The 20,979-nt window shown below is 45.8% G+C and overlaps 1 protein-coding gene across 1 annotated transcript in view; it reads right to left on the reverse strand.

Annotated features, from left to right (window-relative positions):
• ADAMTS12 (ADAM metallopeptidase with thrombospondin type 1 motif 12) overlaps positions 1-20,644 on the reverse strand; it is a 1,230,701-nt gene extending 1,210,057 nt beyond the window's left edge. Inside the window, exon 1 of the mRNA XM_063960568.1 lies at positions 20,450-20,644. Coding sequence (XP_063816638.1) covers positions 20,450-20,576 — 127 coding nt within the window. The 5' untranslated portion in view covers positions 20,577-20,644. The remainder of the gene's footprint in view (positions 1-20,449) is intronic.
• Between the last annotated feature and the right edge of the window lie 335 nt (positions 20,645-20,979).

A 20,979-nucleotide genomic window follows, 5' to 3' on the forward strand; every position in this document is an offset into this window, starting at 1 on the left:
ACCACACGGAGTGGCAAGGAACGGCTGAGGCCCTGGCCTATGTTCATGGCTAGTGGTTCAGCTTCACATGAGGATGGAAGCACTCAGCCTCTCGCTAGAAAAATGAAAAGACTTAAGCTGGCAAAAGCACAGCAAAGAACTGTGCGTTCTTCGAAATCACAAATCCACAAGGAGAGTCCAATTGTGTCGGTTGCGATGCCTGACCTTCCCAACACTGGACGTGAAGAGCATGCGCCTTCCACCATTTGCACGCCCCCTGCAAGTGCTGGAAGGAGCACCCGCAGTCCAGTTCCTGATAGTCAGATTGAAGATGTCAGTGTTGAAGTACACCAGGATGAGGAGGATATGGGTGTTGCTGGCGCTGGGGAGGAAATTGACCAGGAGGATTCTGATGGTGAGGTGGTTTGTTTAAGTCAGGCACCCGGGGAGACACCTGTTGTCCGTGGGAGGAATATGGCCATTGACATGCCTGGTGAAAATACCAAAAAAATCAGCTCTTGGAAGGGCCATCCTGCGTGACACTGCAGTGACACTCCTAGATGGGCCAGGTGTTTGTGTCGGCCACTAGGGTCGCTTAGCTTACTCACACAGCTACCTCATTGCGCCTCTTTTTTTTTTCTTCTTTGCGTCATGTGCTGTTTGGGTGGTGTTTTTTGGAAGGGCCATCCTGCGTGACACTGCAGTGACACTCCTAGATGGGCCAGGTGTTTGTGTCGGCCACTTGGGTCGCTGAGCTTAGTCATCCAGCGACCTCGGTGCAAATTTTAGGACTAAAAATAATATTGTGAGGTGTGAGGTGTTCAGAATAGACTGAAAATGAGTGAAAATTATGGTTATTGAGGTTAATAATACTTTGGGATCAAAATGACCCCCAAATTCTATGATTTAAGCTGTTTTTTAGTGTTTTTTGAAAAAAACACCCGAATCCAAAACACACCCGAATCCGACAAAAAAAATTCGGTGAGGTTTTGCCAAAACGCGTTCGAACCCAAAACACGGCCGCGGAACCGAACCCAAAACCAAAACACAAAACCAGAAAAATTTCAAGTGCTCATCACTAATTGGAATTAGTTTTTATGCTCCACTAAGTGTCGCCGACCTGGACGGTGGGGGGGGGGGGGGGCATATACCCCTCAGCCAGGGTCAGATATAGAGAGGGGGCGCGAATATTGCGGGAAATTATGCAGATATTGAAGGATAGATAGGCCCCTTAGTGTCCATTTAAACATATTAATACATTTCACAGGGATACTTATATTAAGTTTAGGGGTTCTATTTAAAACCTAATGCAGTCTTGCCTGTTTCATCTGTAATTGCTGCTATTTGTAATAACCAATGTTTTATATGGGCACCTTAGCAAAAACAATTTTGCTAGAAAAAGTGGCTTCAATAGGACCTTGATGCTGCAAAGAGTGAATACAGATCTCTCATCATACAACTAAACTTTTTGTGCCATAATGCTCAAGACAAATGATACAGTTACTGCTGATGCTCTACCACAGGTAGCGATTACTGGATTTTCTGACCTGTATCTTAATTGAGCATCTCTTTCACATTGTAGCTGCATCCAGACTCTCAAAGGGTGGTGGGATGCATGTTGTGGTTCATTCGTGACGATCTTCAATCTATGGCCTCTTTTGCAGGATAGCATCTGTACGGCACATAGATGCTACACGTAACATACCTCCCAATTGTCCCGGTTTTCCCAACTGTCACTTTTTGGGGGCCTGTCCTGCAGGGGGTGGGGGGTGGGGGGGTGTCAGCCGGCATTTTAATACTACCCTCCTGTATTAAAATGCCGGCTGCCCCCCCAGCAGGACAGTCCCAAAAAAAGTGACAGTTGGGAAAATTGGGACAGTTGGGAAGTATGTTACGTGTGGCATCTATGTGCCATACAGGGAGATAAAGCAGCTGGGGACTTCAGGGGGCAGAGCCAGGTGTCCACATCATTAAGCCCTGTCCGAATGATGGTAAATCTCGCAAATCGCGGACTTCGAAGATGGCGTGAGGTTAAAATGACAGTGACTCACATAATTTTAGCCCAGGCCCCTCCAATTTGACCCGCAATGCCCAGCATTATCTGCTTATCCTGCCCTGGATGTGGTGGTGAGGTGGTACTCACTCTTTTCCGGGGGTACAGGAGACCACACAAAAAATCGTGAGTTTCCCACAACTTACGGGAGAGTAGGCAAGTATGGTCCAACATTCTTCTGCATTGCACTTTTGTCACATTAGTACTACAACTAAACTGGGTGGCGCAGCGTTTAAAAAAACGGGGCTATTCGTGGCCATTTGAGTATAGATCAGTGTGGACTCATCTGTAGTATATAGAAGCGATAGCTCACACCCTTGCTCTCAGGGTGCGCATGTGCATAGCATGGGCTGTATAGGAGGGATCCGCAGATACCTGTATCTGAAACTGTAGCCTTAAATATGTCAATTGAACTGCATCAGTGTTCTGTGGATCTGTAAGTACTATAGGAGACACCTGTGACATCACCTGTCATACACACCCCTGATACTAACAGATAATCATGTGCAAACAGCCGTTTTCACACTCGTTTATGGACAGATCACAGTGATCATAGTTCTCTTCAATTGATTATTACTAGAGATGTGCACCGGAAATTTTTCGGGTTTTGTGTTTTGGTTTTGGGTTCGGTTCCGTGGCCGTGTTTTGGATTCGAACGCGTTTTGGCAAAACCTCACCGAATTTTTTTGGTCGGATTCGGGTGTGTTTTGGATTCGGGTGTTTTTTTCAAAAAACCCTAAAAAACAGCTTAAATCATAGAATTTGGGGGTCATATTGATCCCAAAGTATTATTAACCTCAATAACCATAATTTCCACTCATTTTCAGTCTATTCTGAACACCTCACACCTCACAATATTATTTTTAGTCCTAAAATTTGCACCGAGGTCGCTGGATGACTAAGCTCAGCGACCCAAGTGGCCGACACAAACACCGGGCCCATCTAGGAGTGGCACTGCAGTGTCACGCAGGATGGCCCTTCCAAAAAACACTCCCCAAACAGCACATGACGCAAAGAAAAAAAGAGGCGCAATGAGGTAGCTGTGTGACTAAGCTCAGCGACCCTAGTGGCCGACACAAACACCTGGCCCATCTAGGAGTGGCACTGCAGTGTCACGCAGGATGGCCCTTCCAAAAAACACTCCCCAAACAGCACATGACGCAAAGAAAAAAAGAGGCGCAATGAGGTAGCTGTGTGAGTAAGCTAAGTGACCCTAGTGGCCGACACAAACACCTGGCCCATCTAGGAGTGGCACTGCAGTGTCAGGCCGGATGGCCCTTCTAAAAAATACTCCCCAAACAGCACATGACGCAAAGAAGAAAAAAAAGAGGCGCAATGAGGTAGCTGTGTGACTAAGATAAGTGACCCTAGTGGCCGACACAAACACCTGGCCCATCTAGGAGTGGCACTGCAGTGTCACGCAGGATGGCCCTTCCAAAAAACACTCCCCAAACAGCACATGACGCAAAGAAAAATGAAAGAAAAAAGAGGTGCATGATGGAATTGTCCTTGGGCCCTCCCACCCACCCTTATGTTGTATAAACAGGACATGCACACTTTAACCAACCCATCATTTCAGTGACAGGGTCTGCCACACGACTGTGACTGAAATGACGGGTTGGTTTGGACCCCCACCAAAAAAGAAGCAATTAATCTCTCCTTGCACAAACTGGCTCTACAGAGGCAAGATGTCCACCTCATCATCATCCTCCGATTCATCACGGTGTACATCCCCCTCCTCACAGATTATCAATTCGTCCCCACTGGAATCCACCATCACAGCTCCCTGTGTACTTTGTGGAGGCAATTGCTGCTGGTGAATGTCTCTATGGAGGAATTGATTATAATTCATTTTAATGAACATCATCTTCTCCACATTTTCTGGAAGTAACCTCGTACGCCGATTGCTGACAAGGTGAGCGGCGGCACTAAACACTCTTTTCGGAGTACACACTTGTGGGAGGGCAACTTAGGTAGAATAAAGCCAGTTTGTGCAAGGGCCTCCAAATAGCCTCTTTTTCCTGCCAGTATACGTACAGACTGTCTGACGTGCCTACTTGGATGCGGTCACTCATATAATCCTCCACCATTCTTTCAATGGTGAGAGAATCATATGCAGTGACAGTAGACGACATGTCCGTAATCGTTGTCAGGTCCTTCAGTCCGGACCAGATGTCAGCATCAGCAGTCGCTCCAGACTGCCCTGCATCACCGCCAGCGGGTGGGCTCGGAATTCTGAGCCTTTTCCTCGCATCCCCAGTTGCGGGAGAATGTGAAGGAGGAGATGTTGACAGGTCGCGTTCCGCTTGACTTGACAATTTTCTCACCAGCAGTTCTTTGAACCCCTGCAGACTTGTGTCTGCCGGAAAGAGAGATACAACGTAGGTTTTAAATCTAGGATCGAGCACGGTGGCCAAAATGTAGTGCTCTGATTTCAACAGATTGACCACCCGTGAATCCTTGTTAAGCGAATTAAGGGCTCCATCCACAAGTCCCACATGCCTAGCGGAATCGCTCAGTGTTAGCTCCTCCTTCAATGTCTCCAGCTTCTTCTGCAAAAGCCTGATGAGGGGAATGACCTGACTCAGGCTGGCAGTGTCTGAACTGACTTCACGTGTGGCAAGTTCAAAAGGTTGCAGAACCTTGCACAACGTTGAAATCATTCTCCACTGCGCTTGAGACAGCTGCATTCCACCTCCTATATCGTGGTCAGTTGTATAGGCTTGAATGGCCTTTTGCTGCTCCTCCAACCCCTGAAGCATATAGAGGGTTGAATTCCACCTCGTTACCACTTCTTGCTTCAGATGATGGCAGGGCAGGTTCAGGCGTTTTTGGTGTTGCTCCAGTCTTCTGTACGTGGTGCCTGTACGCCGAAAGTGTCCCACAATTCTTCTGGCCACCGACAGCATCTCTTGCACGCCCCTCTCGTTTTTTAAATAATTCTGCACCACCAAATTCAAGGTATGTGCAAAACATGGGACGTGCTGGAATTTGCCCATATTTAATGCACACACAATATTGCTGGCGTTGTCCGATGCCACAAATCCACAGGAGAGTCCAATTGGGGTAAGCCATTCTGCGATGATCTTCCTCAGTTGCCGTAAGAGGTTTTTTAGCTGTGTGCGTATTCTGGAAAGCGGTGATACAAAGCGTAGCCTGCCTAGGAAAGAGTTGGCGTTTGCGAGATGCTGCTACTGGTGCCGCCGCTGCTGTTCTTGCGGCGGGAGTCAATACATCTACCCAGTGGGCTGTCACAGTCATATAGTCCTGAGTCTGCCCTGCTCCACTTGTCCACATATATAGAAGTAGAAAAGCACGCATACACAAGGCGCTCAGAGGTTAAAAATAGTACACCACAATAGGAGCTTTAAAATATAAGTATAATCACCCCGCTATTTCCAGAGAGAGCAGGCTTGCAATCTAGACTCAAATTTTCTTATTTCACCTTTCTTAATAGGAATCTAGAAAGACACAACGTGACTACCTCCACATATCATGTGTTTGAGGTAGAGCACAAAGAATACAAGAGATAGTGTAGTAGTCCTTTTACAAAGGGTAGTCTCTAAATAAATCAATGCACTTACAAACATATGTTAATAAACAGCGTGTTTCATGATCCCACACGGCAAACTGCTTATCATCCAGCTGAGGATATCTGGGCAAGGATCTGGACCGATGTATAAATCTAAAAAATAAGTGCGACTACCTCCACATAGTATGTGTTTTGAGGTTTGAGGCACATAAAGAAGAGATAGTGCAATAATCCTTTTAACATGTAAAGAATTTAATACATCAATGCACTTACAAACGAACGTAGTTAAAACAGCATTTAAAACCAAGTTTCCACAAGGTATCCAGCTTAGCAGATAGTAGCAGCCACCCTCAGATCCCGGTCTAAGATGGAAAGCTAGACAGGTGAGTGATCCCTCAGTCCGGATAAGAGGGTCCACACAGAGAGTAGTTTACCACGTTCAGCCGTCGGGTCCTTGTAGATCAAGTGTATGGAAGAGGAACACAACGCGTTTCTGACCTTATAGTCCTTCGTCAGAAGTGTAAGTTCCTCTCTCATTAGAGCCTTACTTATACCTCCCCATACAACGAACACCTGTGTCCCATTAAGACGGCATCCATCATTCGCGCCCTATCGCGCATGCGCCGTTGGATCCGGAAGTTGCACATGCGTTCCACATCAAAGCGGATGTCCATAGTGCGTTCCACCTCGGGCGGAAATACGTCACTTGCGTTCCATTTGCCCGGAAGTGCACTCCGTAAATCGTGAGCGGAAAAAATGAAAGGATAGATCCATTGAGATGACATTTTTCACACAGTTGTCCATAAGCATAAAGTCCCAAGATAGAGTCCATAATATAAAAGTAAAAACAACAATAATACCAATAGTTAAAAACATATAATAGCCATCATTATTACAGCCATCATTATTACATATTGTTTATTTATTTTATTATGTAATAATGATGGCTATTATATGTTTTTAACTATTGGTATTATTGTTCTGTCAGGTATTATATATAGGTTTGCTCATTATGGGCCTCATTCTGATATTCAGACAAATGGTGCAGCATCCCGTAGGGCAAACACAGCGGCCATACTTGTCTACTCTTCCGAAACCTGTGGGAGACTCCCCATTTTTTGGGTAGTCCTCCACACCCCTGGAAGAATGGACACTCCTCCTGCATGCCGGCCACTTCCTAGTGATATGGGCATTTGGGGAGTATAATATCGGAATCCGCGGTCCGCGAGAAGGGAGCGGGGCCTGGTGGCGCTACTCTATGGTATTCGTGTCATTTTGTCCCCACCATTAACTGCCTACCCTTCCCCATCCCAGGGACTAAAGACATAAATAGTCCTGTCTGGGCAAGTATGACAGAGGCGCAGTAGCAGTTGAGACTTGTGGTGTGTTATGGGGGTGTTGCAAGCGTGTCACATAACTCAGACGCTTAAACCACTTAACTGGCTAATATTATTTCCAAAAAACGCTCGTTGCAGGACTCTGGAAAGGTAAGTATATAACAACATGGGTGCAGTGTGTGTGGTGTGCCCCCCCCAGACCCCCCCCCCCCCCCCCCCCGCACACATTGCAGCCATTATAGAAATGCCTATGTTAAGAACACTATATCTGATACAATTTAAAAAATAATAATAATATATCTACATAATAAATAAATATTAAACATACATTTTTCTGGTGCCCGGTACTCTATGTAGCCGCTGGGGATCCAGAAGCTTATGTCTGCAGCCGTGGGGTGGAGGGTGCTGTCGGGCTCACCGATTAGCAGTGACCAGCAGCACTGCAGGCATGGGGGAGGGAAGGAACCAGGAAGCAGAGACCATGGAACCAGGAAGCATCATCCCCCTGATAGCAGCAGCTGCAGGAAGATTCCCTTCCTGCAGCCGCACTTGGAGCTTTCTGACCAGTCGCACTAGACGTGACCATGTCAGGGGAAGCCCAGCCTGGTGCAGTTGCATTTGATGCGACCACACAAGGCATGTGGTTAATCACTTGCATTGGAGGTCATACTCTAATGAAGAATCTGCAGCCAGCATGGTGCTTGTGCAAGTTTTGATGGTGTAACCAACAGTTGCGTCTAAAGACTCACCAAGTTGTATTGTAGCGTCTAAAGACGCAGAAAGTGGGCGCCTCGGTCCTTCAACATTCAGACGCATCAGGGGAGGGGCTTATATTGGCATTAGAATCAAGTCACCGCCACTACTGCAGCAAAAGACACTAAAGCGGTTGCAGCAGCATGTGACTCTGAATGAGCCCCTATTTGTTTGGGTGCTTTAACATAGCTACAAGGGCAGTAGGTGGTCGAGTCTGTAGATGAACAGCACAATACAGAACTCAAACTGATACCTTCTTGGTGGAATTTATGGAACTGTGCTGCCTGTCTATATGAATACAGATCCTTCAGTTTGGCAACTGGACTTGCATTGTGTGTGGTCTGCTGCACACTGAAATGACTGATAACAGAGAACATCAGCTTGCACATGTGCGGGGAATGTTACACTTGTGTATGCTATGGATCCCTTCTATGGAGCAGTCCTGTAACTGGAAGACATCAGGAACAATGACCCATAAGGGGAGCAATCATTAAAGTGCTTTGGAATATACCCAGCTGAGAATAAAACACAGACTTGCCAGTGGAGCGGGGTCAGTGATGTAAACACAGCTGAGAGGCAGTGAGAGAGGCAGCCAGGCCCTAGTGTAAACTCAGATGAGACATCTCTGTGAGAGAGGGGAGCAGACAGTCTGAGAGAAAGCTGAGCTAGCGGAACAGAGAACATCACCGTGACCTCATCACACAGACCACACAGCATCTCATCACATGATCCATGATGTCTCCATGTCAGACTTTTAATTAAAAAAGAAGCTTTACCACAGACCCCACTTTTCACCGTGCTGAGTAACAGAAGGTCAGGTGAGTTTACAGAGAGAAGATAATAACTACCAGGCACCAGGGCAGAAGGATTAAAACTACTATTTATGGTGATAAAATGTTCCCTATTTAAAACTAGAGATGAGCGGGTTCGGTTCCTCGGAATCCGAACCCGCCCGAACTTCAGTTTTTTTTACACGGGTCCGAGCGACTCGGATCTTCCCGCCTTGCTCGGTTAACCCGAGCGCGCCCGAACGTCATCATCACGCTGTCGGATTCTCGCGAGGCTCGGATTCTATCGCGAGACTCGGATTCTATATAAGGAGCCGCGCGTCGCCGCCATTTTCACACGTGCATTGAGATTCATAGGGAGAGGACGTGGCTGGCGTCCTCTCCGTTTATAGAGATTCGAGAAGAGAGTGAGACAGAGAGAGACACAGTAGTAATTTTGGGGAGCATTAGGAGGAGTACTACTACTACTAGTACTTGCTGAAGTGATAGAGATAGTGTGACTGTATTATCTGACTTGTGGGGGAGACACTGACAGTGGGGAGCAGTTAGAGTCTGAGAGCAGGACTCAGGACTCAGGAGTACATATAACGTACAGTGCACACTTTTGCTGCCAGAGTGCCACACTGCCATTGTTTGTGACCACACTGACCACCAGTATAATATATATTGTGATTGTCTGCTTAGGACTCAGGATTACTACTTGCAAGTTGCTGATAGTGTGACCAGTGACCTGACCACCAGTTTAATAATCACCACCAGTTTATGAGTTTAATATATATATATATATATATATATATATATATATAATTGTATATAATATATATATAATATTGTATACCACCTACCCGTGTTTTTTTTTTCTTTCTTCTTTATACATACTACTATAGTAGCTTACTGTAGCAGTCTGGGGTGCTGCTGAGCTGACAGTGTCCAGCAGGTCCGTCATCAGTCATTACATAATAAATATATATACCTGTCCGGCTGCAGTACTAGTGATATTATATAATTATATATATATATATATATATTGATTTCATCTCATTATCATCCAGTCTATATTATCAGCAGACACAGTACGTTAGTCCACGGCTGTAGCTACCTCTGTGTCGGCACTCGGCAGTCCATCCATAATTGTATACCACCTACCGTGGTTTTTTCTTTTTCTTTCTTCTTTATACATACTACTATAGTAGCTTACTGTAGCAGTCTGCGGTGCTGCTGAGCTGACAGTGTCCAGCAGGTCCGTCATCAGTCATTACATAATAAATATATATACCTGTCCGGCTGCAGTACTAGTGATATTATATATACATATATATTGATTTCATCTCATTATCATCCAGTCTATATTATCAGCAGACACAGTACGTTAGTCCACGGCTGTAGCTACCTCTGTGTCGGCACTCGGCAGTCCATCCATAATTGTATACCACCTACCCGTGGTTTTTTTTTTCTTTCTTCTTTATACATACTACTATAGTAGCTTACTGTAGCAGTCTGCGGTGCTGCTGAGCTGACAGTGTCCAGCAGGTCCGTCATCAGTCATTACATAATAAATATATATACCTGTCCGGCTGCAGTACTAGTGATATTATATATACATATATATATTGATTTCATCTCATTATCATCCAGTCTATATTATCAGCAGACACAGTACGGTAGTCCACGGCTGTAGCTACCTCTGTGTCGGCACTCGGCAGTCCATCCATAATTGTATACCACCTACCCGTGTTTTTTTTTTTCTTTCTTCTTTATACATACTACTATAGTAGCTTACTGTAGCAGTCTGCGGTGCTGCTGAGCTGACAGTGTCCAGCAGGTCCGTCATCAGTCATTACATAATAAATATATATACCTGTCCGGCTGCAGTACTAGTGATATTATATATACATATATATTGATTTCATCTCATTATCATCCAGTCTATATTATCAGCAGACACAGTACGGTAGTCCACGGCTGTAGCTACCTCTGTGTCGGCACTCGGCAGTCCATCCATAATTGTATACCACCTACCCGTGGTTTTTTTTTTCTTTCTTCTTTATACATACTACTATAGTAGCTTACTGTAGCAGTCTGCGGTGCTGCTGAGCTGACAGTGTCCAGCAGGTCCGTCATCAGTCATTACATAATAAATATATATACCTGTCCGGCTGCAGTACTAGTGATATTATATATACATATATATTGATTTCATCTCATTATCATCCAGTCTATATTATCAGCAGACACAGTACGTTAGTCCACGGCTGTAGCTACCTCTGTGTCGGCACTCGGCAGTCCATCCATAATTGTATACCACCTACCCGTGGTTTTTTTTTTCTTTCTTCTTTATACATACTACTATAGTAGCTTACTGTAGCAGTCTGCGGTGCTGCTGAGCTGACAGTGTCCAGCAGGTCCGTCATCAGTCATTACATAATAAATATATATACCTGTCCGGCTGCAGTACTAGTGATATTATATATACATATATATTGATTTCATCTCATTATCATCCAGTCTATATTATCAGCAGACACAGTACGGTAGTCCACGGCTGTAGCTACCTCTGTGTCGGCACTCGGCAGTCCATCCATAATTGTATACCACCTACCCGTGGTTTTTTTCTTTCTTTCTTCTTTATACATACTACTATAGTAGCTTACTGTAGCAGTCTGCGGTGCTGCTGAGCTGACAGTGTCCAGCAGGTCCGTCATCAGTCATTACATAATAAATATATATACCTGTCCGGCTGCAGTACTAGTGATATTATATATACATATATATTGATTTCATCTCATTATCATCCAGTCTATATTATCAGCAGACACAGTACGGTAGTCCACGGCTGTAGCTACCTCTGTGTCGGCACTCGGCAGTCCATCCATAATTGTATACCACCTACCCGTGGTTTTTTTTTTCTTTCTTCTTTATACATACTACTATAGTAGCTTACTGTAGCAGTCTGCGGTGCTGCTGAGCTGACAGTGTCCAGCAGGTCCGTCATCAGTCATTACATAATAAATATATATACCTGTCCGGCTGCAGTACTAGTGATATTATATATACATATATATTGATTTCATCTCATTATCATCCAGTCTATATTAGCAGCAGACACAGTACGGTAGTCCACGGCTGTAGCTACCTCTGTGTCGGCACTCGGCAGTCCATCCATAAGTATACTAGTATCCATCCATCTCCATTGTTTACCTGAGGTGCCTTTTAGTTGTGCCTATTAAAATATGGAGAACAAAAATGTTGAGGTTCCAAAATTAGGGAAAGATCAAGATCCACTTCCACCTCGTGCTGAAGCTGCTGCCACTAGTCATGGCCGAGATGATGAAATGCCAGCAACGTCGTCTGCCAAGGCCGATGCCCAATGTCATAGTACAGAGCATGTAAAATCCAAAACACCAAATATCAGTAAAAAAAGGACTCCAAAACCTAAAATAAAATTGTCGGAGGAGAAGCGTAAACTTGCCAATATGCCATTTACCACACGGAGTGGCAAGGAACGGCTGAGGCCCTGGCCTATGTTCATGGCTAGTGGTTCAGCTTCACATGAGGATGGAAGCACTCAGCCTCTCGCTAGAAAAATGAAAAGACTCAAGATGGCAAAAGCAGTAGAACCGCAAAGAACTGTGCGTTCTTCGAAATCCCAAATCCACAAGGAGAGTCCGACTCCAATTGTGTCGGTTGCGATGCCTGACCTTCCCAACACTGGACGTGAAGAGCATGCGCCTTCCACCATTTGCACGCCCCCTGCAAGTGCTGGAAGGAGCACCCGCAGTCCAGTTCCTGATAGTCAGATTGAAGATGTCAGTGTTGAAGTACACCAGGATGAGGAGGATATGGGTGTTGCTGGCGCTGGGGAGGAAATTGACCAGGAGGATTCTGATGGTGAGGTGGTTTGTTTAAGTCAGGCACCCGGGGAGACACCTGTTGTCCGTGGGAGGAATATGGCCATTGACATGCCTGGTGAAAATACCAAAAAAATCAGCTCTTCGGTGTGGAAGTATTTCAACAGAAATGCGGACAACAGGTGTCAAGCCGTGTGTTGCCTTTGTCAAGCTGTAATAAGTAGGGGTAAGGACGTTAACCACCTCGGAACATCCTCCCTTATACGTCACCTGCAGCGCATTCATAATAAGTCAGTGACAAGTTCAAAAACTTTGGGTGACCGCGGAAGCAGTCCACTGACCAGTAAATCCCTTCCTCTTGTAACCAAGCTCACGCAAACCACACCACCAACTCCCTCAGTGTCAATTTCCTCCTTACCCAGGAATGCCAATAGTCCTGCAGGCCATGTCACTGGCAATTCTGACGAGTCCTCTCCTGCCTGGGATTCCTCCGATGCATCCTTGAGTGTAATGCCTACTGCTGCTGGCGCTGCTGTTGTTGCTGCTGGGAGTCGATCGTCATCCCAGAGGGGAAGTCGTAAGCCCACTTGTACTACTTCCAGTAAGCAATTGACTGTCCAACAGTCCTTTGCGAGGAAGATGAAATATCACAGCAGTCATCCTGCTGCAAAGCGGATAACTGAGGCCTTGACAACTATGTTGGTGTTAGACGTGCGTCCGGTATCCGCCGTTAGTTCACAGGGAACTAGACAATTTCTTGAGGTAGTGTGCCTCCGTTACCAAATACCATCTAGGTTCCACTTCTCTAGGCAGGCGATACCGAGAATGTACACGGACGTCAGAAAAAGACTCACCAGTGTCCTAAAAAATGCAGTTGTACCCAATGTCCACTTAACCACGGACATGTGGACAAGTGGAGCAGGGCAGGGTCAGGACTATATGACTGTGACAGCCCACTGGGTAGATGTATGGACTCCCGCCGCAAGAACAGCAGCGGCGGCACCAGTAGCAGCATCTCGCAAACGCCAACTCTTTCCTAGGCAGGCTACGCTTTGTATCACCGCTTTCCAGAATACGCACACAGCTGAAAACCTCTTACGGCAACTGAGGAAGATCATCGCGGAATGGCTTACCCCAATTGGACTCTCCTGTGGATTTGTGGCATCGGACAACGCCAGCAATATTGTGTGTGCATTAAATCTGGGCAAATTCCAGCACGTCCCATGTTTTGCACATACCTTGAATTTGGTGGTGCAGAATTTTTTTAAAAACGACAGGGGTGTGCAAGAGATGCTGTCGGTGGCCAGAAGAATTGCGGGACACTTTCGGCGTACAGGCACCACGTACAGAAGACTGGAGCACCACCAAAAACAACTGAACCTGCCCTGCCATCATCTGAAGCAAGAAGTGGTAACGAGGTGGAATTCAACCCTCTATATGCTTCAGAGGTTGGAGGAGCAGCAAAAGGCCATTCAAGCCTATACAATTCAGCACGATATAGGAGGTGGAATGCACCTGTCTCAAGCGCAGTGGAGAATGATTTCAACATTGTGCAAGGTTCTGATGCCCTTTGAACTTGCCACACGTGAAGTCAGTTCAGACACTGCCAGCCTGAGTCAGGTCATTCCCCTCATCAGGCTTTTGCAGAAGAAACTGGAGACATTGAAGGAGGAGCTAACACGGAGCGATTCCGCTAGGCATGTGGGACTTGTGGATGGAGCCCTTAATTCGCTTAACAAGGATTCACGGGTGGTCAATCTGTTGAAATCAGAGCACTACATTTTGGCCACCATGCTCGATCCTAGATTTAAAGCCTACCTTGGATCTCTCTTTCCGGCAGACACAAGTCTGCTGGGGTTCAAAGACCTGCTGGTGAGAAAATTGTCAAGTCAAGCGGAACGCGACCTGTCAACATCTCCTCCTTCACATTCTCCCGCAACTGGGGGTGCGAGGAAAAGGCTCAGAATTCCGAGCCCACCCGCTGGCGGTGATGCAGGGCAGTCTGGAGCGACTGCTGATGCTGACATCTGGTCCGGACTGAAGGACCTGACAACGATTACGGACATGTCGTCTACTGTCACTGCATATGATTCTCTCACCATTGAAAGAATGGTGGAGGATTATATGAGTGACCGCATCCAAGTAGGCACGTCACACAGTCCGTACTTATACTGGCAGGAAAAAGAGGCAATTTGGAGGCCCTTGCACAAACTGGCTTTATTCTACCTAAGTTGCCCTCCCACAAGTGTGTACTCCGAAAGAGTGTTTAGTGCCGCCGCTCACCTTGTCAGCAATCGGCGTACGAGGTTACATCCAGAAAATGTGGAGAAGATGATGTTCATTAAAATTAATTATAATCAATTCCTCCGTGGAGACATTGACCAGCAGCAATTGCCTCCACAAAGTACACAGGGAGCTGAGATGGTGGATTCCAGTGGGGACGAATTGATAATCTGTGAGGAGGGGGATGTACACGGTGATATATATCAGAGGATGATGATGAGGTGGACATCTTGCCTCTGTAGAGCCAGTTTGTGCAAGGAGAGATTAATTGCTTCTTTTTTGGTGGGGGTCCAAACCAACCCGTCATTTCAGTCACAGTCGTGTGGCAGACCCTGTCACTGAAATGATGGGTTGGTTAAAGTGTGCATGTCCTGTTTATACAACATAAGGGTGGGTGGGAGGGCCCAAGGACAATTCCATCTTGCACCTCTTTTTTCTTTAATTTTTCTTTGCGTCATGTGCTGTTTGGGGAGTATTTTTTGGAAGGGCCATCCTGCGTGACACTGCAGTGCCACTCCTAGATGGGCCCGGTGTTTGTGTCGGCCACTAGGGTCGCTTATCTTACTCACACAGCTACCTCATTGCGCCTCTTTTTTTCTTTGCGTCATGTGCTGTTTGGGGAGGGTTTTTTGGAAGGGACATCCTGCGTGACACTGCAGTGCCACTCCTAGATGGGCCCGGTGTTTGTGTCGGCCACTAGGGTCGCTTATCTTACTCACACAGCTACCTCATTGCGCCTCTTTTTTTCTTTGCGTCATGTGCTGTTTGGGGAGGGTTTTTTGGAAGGGCCATCCTGCGTGACACTGCAGTGCCACTCCTAGATGGGCCCGGTGTTTGTGTCGGCCACTAGGGTCGCTTATCTTACTCACACAGCTACCCCATTGCGCCTCTTTTTTTCTTTGCGTCATGTGCTGTTTGGGGAGGGTTTTTTGGAAGGGACATCCTGCGTGACACTGCAGTGCCACTCCTAGATGGGCCCGGTGTTTGTGTCGGCCACTAGGGTCGCTTATCTTACTCACACAGCTACCTCATTGCGCCTCTTTTTTTCTTTGCGTCATGTGCTGTTTGGGGAGGGTTTTTTGGAAGGGACATCCTGCGTGACACTGCAGTGCCACTCCTAGATGGGCCCGGTGTTTGTGTCGGCCACTAGGGTCGCTTATCTTACTCACACAGCTACCTCATTGCGCCTCTTTTTTTCTTTGCGTCATGTGCTGTTTGGGGAGGGTTTTTTGGAAGGGCCATCCTGCGTGACACTGCAGTGACACTCCTAGATGGGCCAGGTGTTTGTGTCGGCCACTAGGGTCGCTTATCTTACTCACACAGCTACCTCATTGCGCCTCTTTTTTTCTTTGCGTCATGTGCTGTTTGGGGAGGGTTTTTTGGAAGGGCCATCCTGCGTGACACTGCAGTGCCACTCCTAGATGGGCCAGGTGTTTGTGTCGGCCACTAGGGTCGCTTAGCTTAGTCATCCAGCGACCTCGGTGCAAATTTTAGGACTAAAAATAATATTGTGAGGTGTGAGGTATTCAGAATAGACTGAAAATGAGTGTAAATTATGGTTTTTGAGGTTAATAATACTTTGGGATCAAAATGACCCCCAAATTCTATGATTTAAGCTGTTTTTTAGTGTTTTTTGAAAAAAACACCCGAATCCAAAACACACCCAAATCCGACAAAAAAAATTCGGTGAGGTTTTGCCAAAACGCGGTCGAACCCAAAACACGGCCGCGGAACCGAACCCAAAACCAAAACACAAAACCCGAAAATTTTCAAGTGCACATCTCTATTTAAAACTAGAGATTACTACTACTGTATTGTCCATAAAATCGCCCATGTACCTGATATAGGGCCTAATTCAGACAGGGCCGAAGGCGCGCAGTCAAAAATAGGGGCATGACTTCTTCGTAGGGAAGGGGCATGGCCACAGTTATACCCCTGTACTTGTGCCCCCCAGTAGCTGTGCCCCCTGTAGAGTTGCCCCCAGTAGATTTGCCCACAGTAGCTGTGCCCCCTGTAGCTGTGCCCCAGTAGATTTGCCTCCAGTTGATTTGCCCCCAGTAGCTGTTCCCCCTGTAGTAGTGCCCCCTGTAGTAGTGCCCTGTCATGACGTCTCTTCCATAGCAGCACCACACTGACACTAGAGGTCAATTATGACCTCTAGCATCAGTCAGTAACGCTGGCTGCAGGTGGGAAGAGGGGGTCAGGTGTAGCGGCTCTTGCCACGACGGCGCCCTCGGGGTAGCGGCGCCCCGGGCAAAAAGCCTGCTTGCCCGTGGCAAGAGCCGCTACTGAATTCAGATCTGATTGCTGTGCTGCAATTTTGCAGAGGTCTGCGATCAGATAGTCACCGCCCAGAGAGAGTGAAAACCCGCTCCGTGCAAGTGTGCGAATGCATGTGTACGCCGTGCGAAAATTCCGCCAGACAGCGTACATCTGCAAATCCATTCACAACTCTCTCACCATCTAATAATTTTTCCAGTCTGTGCAGTGTGTGCGTAGCCCAAGGCTTACTCCTACAGCGTGATAGAAACAGGCTGATCAGGGCCAGAGCGGACGTCACACACCCTCCCTGAAAACACTTGGGCACGTCTGAGTTTTTCCTGACACTCCCAGAAAACAGCCAGTTACCATCCACAAACTTACTCTCTCACAATCACCTTGCAAACGCCTTGCGATCAAAATTTTTGCACCATTTCATCGCTGTTTGGTGACGCACCTGCGCATTGCGGTTCATACACATGCGCAGTCATTCAATAATCGGACGCTGTGCGATTTCACACAATAGCGATTAGGTCTGGATCGGGCCCATAGCAGAATATACTCTTCATAATTATCTTTATTATTTCCATTGTTGAATGCCATTTATTATACTGTTGGTTTCCCAACTAATGAAGTCACCTGTGCTTATGCATGGACAATGGACATACTTAAAATCTTGCTCAGGTTCCAGACTGTGCACTTGAATTATACATTATACTTATGTTACTTTTAGGGTGGCCAATCCCGGGATCGGCGGGATCCAGGGATTTAGGCCAAAAATCATCCGGGATTCAATCCCGGGATTGGAAGCTCCAATCCCGGGATTGGAAGCTCCAATCCCGGGGGATTGAGTGATCATGCAGGCCTTTGTGTTTTTAAAGCCGGGCAGCGTTTAGCTTCCTCAGGACACTCAGACGCTGCCCGGCTCCCTCTGCGCAGCGTGACGTGCAGTCACAGGTCACGCTGCACAGTCAGCCGTACGCCGCCGAGCCCGCAGGATGTGTCCCACTCTCCTGCCCCCCTTGTATGGTGAGTTATGCGTGTGGGGCGGGAGGGGCGGTGCGGGGTGGGAAGAGGGGGGGGGGGGGACATATGAAAAAGCCAATCCCTGCAATCCTGGAATTGACCATTTTTTAATCCCGATACCCGGGATTGAAAAAAATGGCCCAGGATTGTCCACCCTAGATACTGTACATTATAATGCACAGGACTATAATGCATTTTTTACAGGGCATTGCTCTTACTAATCATATTATTATCATACAGACACAATCTGTATTTTCTATATATTTATTAAGAGACTTTGGGCTAGATGCATCATTGCTTGGAAAGTGATACAATGGAGAGTGAAAAGTACCAGCCAATCAGCTCCTAACTGACATGTCACATGCTCTGTTTGAAAAATGGCAGATAGGAGCTGATTGGCTGGTACTTTTCACTCTCCATTTAATCACTTTCCAAGCAATGATGCATCTGGCCCTCAGGCCATGTACTCTCTAATGGTTGTCCAAATCTCTGTGGTGGCTGGCCACACCCCCTCTGGAGGCTGGTCACACCCATTTACCTTATCTGCATTCCTCCGGTGGGCCCTTCTTGCCCCAGTCCTACACTGGCCGCATCTAGCAATTTTTGTCATACTGTGCATGCATTACATGCTACATACACATCTGCGCGTCTGATTCAGAGTCATAACCATCTCAGACGTTTTTCTGCAGCTGCTACATGGGCATATCTCGGTGGCAGTTGGACAGCAACAATGTGAACCCTTGCAAGATAATCATTTTTGGGGTATGTTTTGGGCCTGTAGTGCCCTATGCTGTACAATGCACGCCAAATTCAGTTGCATGTTCTACACCTAGTATCGGCTACCTTTAGCTGCCAATGTTACCGATGACAGCTGCTTTCGTGGACAGAGGATTGGGGGCCATACATGCATACAACTCCGAATTCGAACGTACAGTCACTTTAGCTCGCAGTTTGCAATGGAATTGCATTCACATTACATGTGACTCGGAATCAGGCCAGTAGAACTAAAACAGCAGTTATTTCATCAGAGATTTCAACCTGACCCATTTAAAGCCAAGGTCATATGGACATGTCAGACTTCCACATATTCTATCAAAGAAACGGTGACTTTCTAAGCGAAGACTGTATTTGGCGAAATAAGCTCACGCTAGTAACATGAAAGTGGTGTACAGTGTTTGTACTGTCACATGGGGTCTATTCATGAAGCAGAGAAAAGAGTTGGGAAGTGAGCCAGTGTAGAAGTTGCCCATGGCAACCAATCAGCTGCTCTGTATAATTTTATAGAATGCACTTGATAAATGTTACTTCAAAGCTGATACAGTAGGTTGCCATGGGCAACTTCTCCACTGGCTCACTTCTCCCCTCTTTCCACTGCTTCATGAATAGACCCCTATATCGAGATTCTGCTACCACAATGCTGAATGTGATGTTCTATAGCAGAACTGCTATGTTATGGCAGCGGAACAGAGTCTCCAGGTCACATGACTGAGCGCTTTCTGGGTATCCTTATCTCAGAACATTGCAGTTTCCTGGTCAGAAAATTGTGACGTTCTAACCTGTGTGGCCTTAACCATATCCAGAATATTATCTTCTGCTCTATGTTTGCCAGTGATTATCTGACTAATCTTACTAACACTCAATGAATGAATGAATTCATTCATATCAAACGCTTGTCAGACACTGATTCATCAGCTCAGCCCAGAATGAGGAGAAAATATCCCACAATAAAATGAGTCAGGTTGATGTCTATGTTTCAGGTATAGATTTAATTAGATAAATACAATTACCAGACATAATGGAAAACATACTGTAGCTCATGTATCATTATATACTATAGTGCTACTGGGCTTGTCTTAGTGAGGATTGCATGACTAGACAGAAAGGTAAGAGATAGGTCAAAGCAATGAAAAACAAATGATCATTTGTTGCTATCTATTATTAAACGATAAACTCTAACAGGGAAATAACATTAGCGGTTTTCCACCACTTTACATACAGTATGTGGTCTGGAAAAAGATTACTAAAAGAAAATTAAGTGAAATACCATTAGCAGTACTGAGAAAAAAAACTAACGATTACAAATACAGTGAGAAATATAGCACAAAAGCTAAGATAAATGAACATTTGGGGGTCTATTCAATGCATGTCGGATCCTTTCCGATGGACAACAAGTCGGAATTGCCGACCTGTCGGAAAAAATGGCAGCCCAATTGAATAGATCGGAACACTGTTCGACCTAAAAAAAGTCGGAAACTGCCGTCTTTCCAACAAGACGACAGTTCCGACTTAAATTGAATACACCCCTATATGTTTATTTATTTATTTAATTGCAAAGTGCTATAGTAAATATTTACACTCTAGCTGAATAAACAAATAACATTTGTCTGTTGGATATTATTTTAAAATGAAGCAACATTAGCAATAAATAAGCTGTTGGTCGGTTTTAAATAACACAGTAATCGTTACGCAACGGCTAAATAAAAAAGTTCAAACAACAATATTATTTCACACCCGAAACAGTATGTTCACAATTAAGGCAATCCAATAATAAGCACAGGAGCTTGGGGGACACTGGATGGGTAGTCACTGACCTTGCCTGTTGTGCAGAAAGTGCAATTCAGTCTGCTGGGAGCTCTCACTGTGGCAAGGAGTTAAAATGTAAAGGAACTGGATAAAAAAGGAAATATTTGTAATCCAATCTCTCTGCACACATTGCATGTCTGAGACAGCCAGGGAATAAAGAAAAACATATACATTAAATAAAATAGGAAGAGTCCAGAAATTTAGCAGGAAAGCAAAATAGTCACAAATGAAGTAAACTGTTCTGTTGGTTAAAGAAGAAAAAAAATTACTGGAGAGAAAGTGCATTCCTCTCTTTTTTGGGGGGGGAGAGGGGAGTGATTCCAGCCCCTAGTATCTGGTTTCTTTAGAGGAGGGTTACATTTTGGAGTTCCCAGGGAGTCCCTCTCCTATTTTATTGACAGCTTTAGTTTCCAGTATTAGTTTTTCATTAGCGTTCATTTTCCAAGCGTTGTTCAGTACAACCTTTCAGTGACCCTAAATCCCTTGCTCCGTCATGCTTTTGCAAGCAAAGTCTTGTGAGCAGGAGCCTCTTAGTATA

The sequence above is a fragment of the Pseudophryne corroboree genome, chromosome 1 (genome assembly GCF_028390025.1).
Source record: "Pseudophryne corroboree isolate aPseCor3 chromosome 1, aPseCor3.hap2, whole genome shotgun sequence".
NCBI classification, from domain to species: Eukaryota; Metazoa; Chordata; class Amphibia; order Anura; family Myobatrachidae; genus Pseudophryne; species Pseudophryne corroboree.